At 44.8% G+C, this 3,073-nt stretch overlaps 1 protein-coding gene across 1 annotated transcript; it reads right to left on the reverse strand.

Annotated features, from left to right (window-relative positions):
* Positions 1–764: 764 nt before the first annotated feature.
* On the reverse strand, positions 765–1,661 carry N7479_011073 (putative mitotic spindle checkpoint protein (Mad2B); the record flags this gene model as incomplete). Its single annotated transcript, XM_057258764.1, has 1 exon — positions 765–1,661. The coding sequence occupies one exon, from the start codon at positions 1,659–1,661 to the stop codon at positions 765–767; it is 897 nt and encodes a 298-aa protein (XP_057106222.1).
* Positions 1,662–3,073: the final 1,412 nt, after the last annotated feature.

Genomic DNA, 3,073 nt, shown 5'->3' on the forward strand with positions numbered 1-3,073 from the left:
GCAGCCTGCTTTCATCAGACAGGTGAGCAAACATAGGCAGAGAAATTCAAATCAAATAAAACTTCATGACACAGACATTATGGCATAAGGGACCTTCGTTTTGAATGAAATAATTTCCACTGGATTCATCAGCATAAGAGCACACATGGAAAAACGCAAACACAAGATAGCGAGGCGACAGTGGGAACTAGTTGCTAGTATATTGGAATTGGCTAAAGGATCATGTAGTTGAGTTTCAACGAAGGAGATGAATGAAATACAATGGAAAGATGGGAGATGGTATGAAAAAAAAAGAGGCCGGGCCGCAGCAAAACGACCTGCGAGAAGAAAAAACCCAAGGGATCAAGTAAAATGCAAAATGAACCAAACGGTAAGCTATAAAAAAGCCAGGGTGAAAAAGAGGAAAAGAAGGATGGAGAAGGAGCGTCATGAAAGTGAGAATGGAAAGAAGAGCAGAGAAGAATGAAAACTTCGGAATGAAGCACCAAAAAGGAAAGATATGAACCTGATCTATGTAAATAAATGCCATGTGAGTCCCAAAAGCCATCTGCTCCCCGTTTTATGTATTTGCGCCACTTCTTGCGGGCAGTTCCAGAATTTCCTTCGTCCATCATGTATGTTCGGTCATTGGTCACGCTAAATCAAGAATGAGACAGAATTCGGGGGTTGGACAAGGTAAAAAAAGAGGAGATAAGGAAGTAAAAAAAAAAAGAAAAACACACGAATTCCCCTGAAGCCTAAGATAGGATCGGAGAATTTCGAAATCATGGTGACTGCTCTGAGTCCACCGGTTCGTTAAATTTCTGTCGTGCCTCTTCTACCCACAACTCCAACCGAAGCTCGCCGGCTTCGACACGTCGTACAGGTACTGTTTTGGCACGGCCATTCGAGACCTTGGGGGGTGCTTGTTGGGGCTCACCGTTCCGCACTTTAGAGACGGAAAATGGTGCAGTGCACGATCGTAGATGCACCTTGCCCGGTTCTGCCACAATCCAAGTCTGTTCTTCCTTGGTGGTCCCCGCTGGTGGTAAGGCATCTTCCCGCACTTCAATGCAGACGGTGAAACTGAACTCGTCATCGCGGGGAAGGGGGGTCAACCGGGCACAGGCTGAGGCGAGTCTCGCTAGACATGCCCGGAATTGTGCCTCGAGGTCGACCGAGGTTGGCGCGGCCCCCCGGTCTGAGACAGGGGCACCTGGATTAGACGAATCTTCATTTCTATCTTCAAATGTAGTATTCACCTCTCCCGCAGGGGCACGTGGGAAGCCCGACAGATCAAAAGCATATCGTTCGAGGGGCTGATTTGTGCGAAGAGATGAAATGATGATACTGACTGCGGTGATTGTGCCTTTAAGAATCTCTGTTCCGACTGCAATTGAAGCATCGTTGATGTAGTCGCAGACTTTTGGATGACGTGATTGTCGGACAGGATAGTTATATGCCCGCACGGGAAGGAAGGTTGCGCGCGGGTAGACGGAGCGCAGAAATAGGATTTGATGGACAGAGACGGTGAGGAAATTGGTGAAGGAGGCCGCTAACGCTGACTGGTTTGTGGGCAGCGATTTGGTAGCAGGGACCGGGGCGGAGAAAGTGGTCATGGCGGTGGTAGCGGTGGTGGTAGCGGTGGTGGTAGTACTACTGCTCTCACTGGCAATCGGCATTGCCGTCGAACGATCGGACGTCGTTTCCGCGGGGAGGGTGGTCTTGACGAAGTCTCGAAGAATCTGAATGATGTTCCACCCCGAAGCTAATCATCGCTCTGCCTTTCTAAGCCATCGGTCAACGTCAGATCTAATAAAGTATCAAGTGTTGTTATGTTTTGGAATCAAGGTTTTTTTTTTGTAGTTCCCCGATACTTCAGCGACACAGCAGGTCACAATGATCGGCGGGATAAGATTGCTGATGCGATCAGGGTGAGTAGAGCGAGGGTAAGTAGTGCCTCGATGCGGGACAAAAGAGGAGCTCTATGAGGGGGAAGAAACATGTGTGTATAGTGCGTTGGAGGGGGTTGTTTGTGTAAAGGGAATCCGAAACATACGCTTAAAACGACAAGTAGAAGCAAACCTCAAAGCATGAGGGATAAAAAAACCATATAATTCCCGAGCGACGATCCCAAGTGCAAGAGATTGATCACTTGTTTTTTTTTAGATTTAAGAACCCTTGGGGGGAATTCAAGGAGGGGTGTTAAAGCGAAAGGAAGGAGGGGAAGTTTTGAGAGATGGTAACCCTCGAGGAAATATTTTTAGGGAAGAAAAAAGAATACTGAGTCCAAGTTGGAAATAAGGACAAAGGGAAGAGGTTATAGAAATGAATCGATGGGATATGTACCTCACTCTCACTCATCGAGGGGAAAAGCAGAAGAAAGGCGGACTAAGGTAAATTGGAAGGGTCACGGTTCCTGTCACGTGGTTGCGTCATGGGTTTACAGATTTCCATGTTCAACTTCAATCTACTCCGTTTTTGGCTATTTAGGAATATATATAGCTTGGTATTATCTGTTCTTATTAAAATTCCATCTTGGTGGTTTGATATGTTCTCATATAGCCAAAATCTTGTGTGTGCAGCAATTTAGTATAGCGTATATACAGAGATGTGCTACAAGAAAGGGAAAAAAAGCAGAAAAAGAAAAAAAAAATACAGTCTGCAGTATACAAATTCCAGTATTCATACCATATTTGTATGGATAACAAGAAGGGCACACAATTTTCTGCTCTTTTTCTTCCCCACCGTCCACTGTGAGGTGGATGGATACTCTATAAAAGGGGCGATCATCGCCCGGCAAAAAAAAAAAAAAAGGCACAAAGTACCTATGTAAACTTTGAAATATATAAAAACCAGCTACCATGGAATCAGATTGAAGAACCATTGGGATATAGCCGAGAAGAATTTCGTACCTGACCTATTTAGTTACTACTATATGTAGCTATGTACTGGGGTTGCAATGAACTCTGGGGATTTATATAAACCACATTATGACATATAATACCTATAGAGGTAATATAGTAGATTAGATATACACCTTTTACATAGTCCACAGTCTACATCGATGTAAAAACATTTGAACCTACTGGGT

The sequence above is a fragment of the Penicillium vulpinum genome (genome assembly GCF_028829585.1).
Source record: "Penicillium vulpinum strain IBT 29486 chromosome Unknown utg000004l_segment0_segment0, whole genome shotgun sequence".
NCBI lineage: Eukaryota > Fungi > Ascomycota > Eurotiomycetes > Eurotiales > Aspergillaceae > Penicillium > Penicillium vulpinum.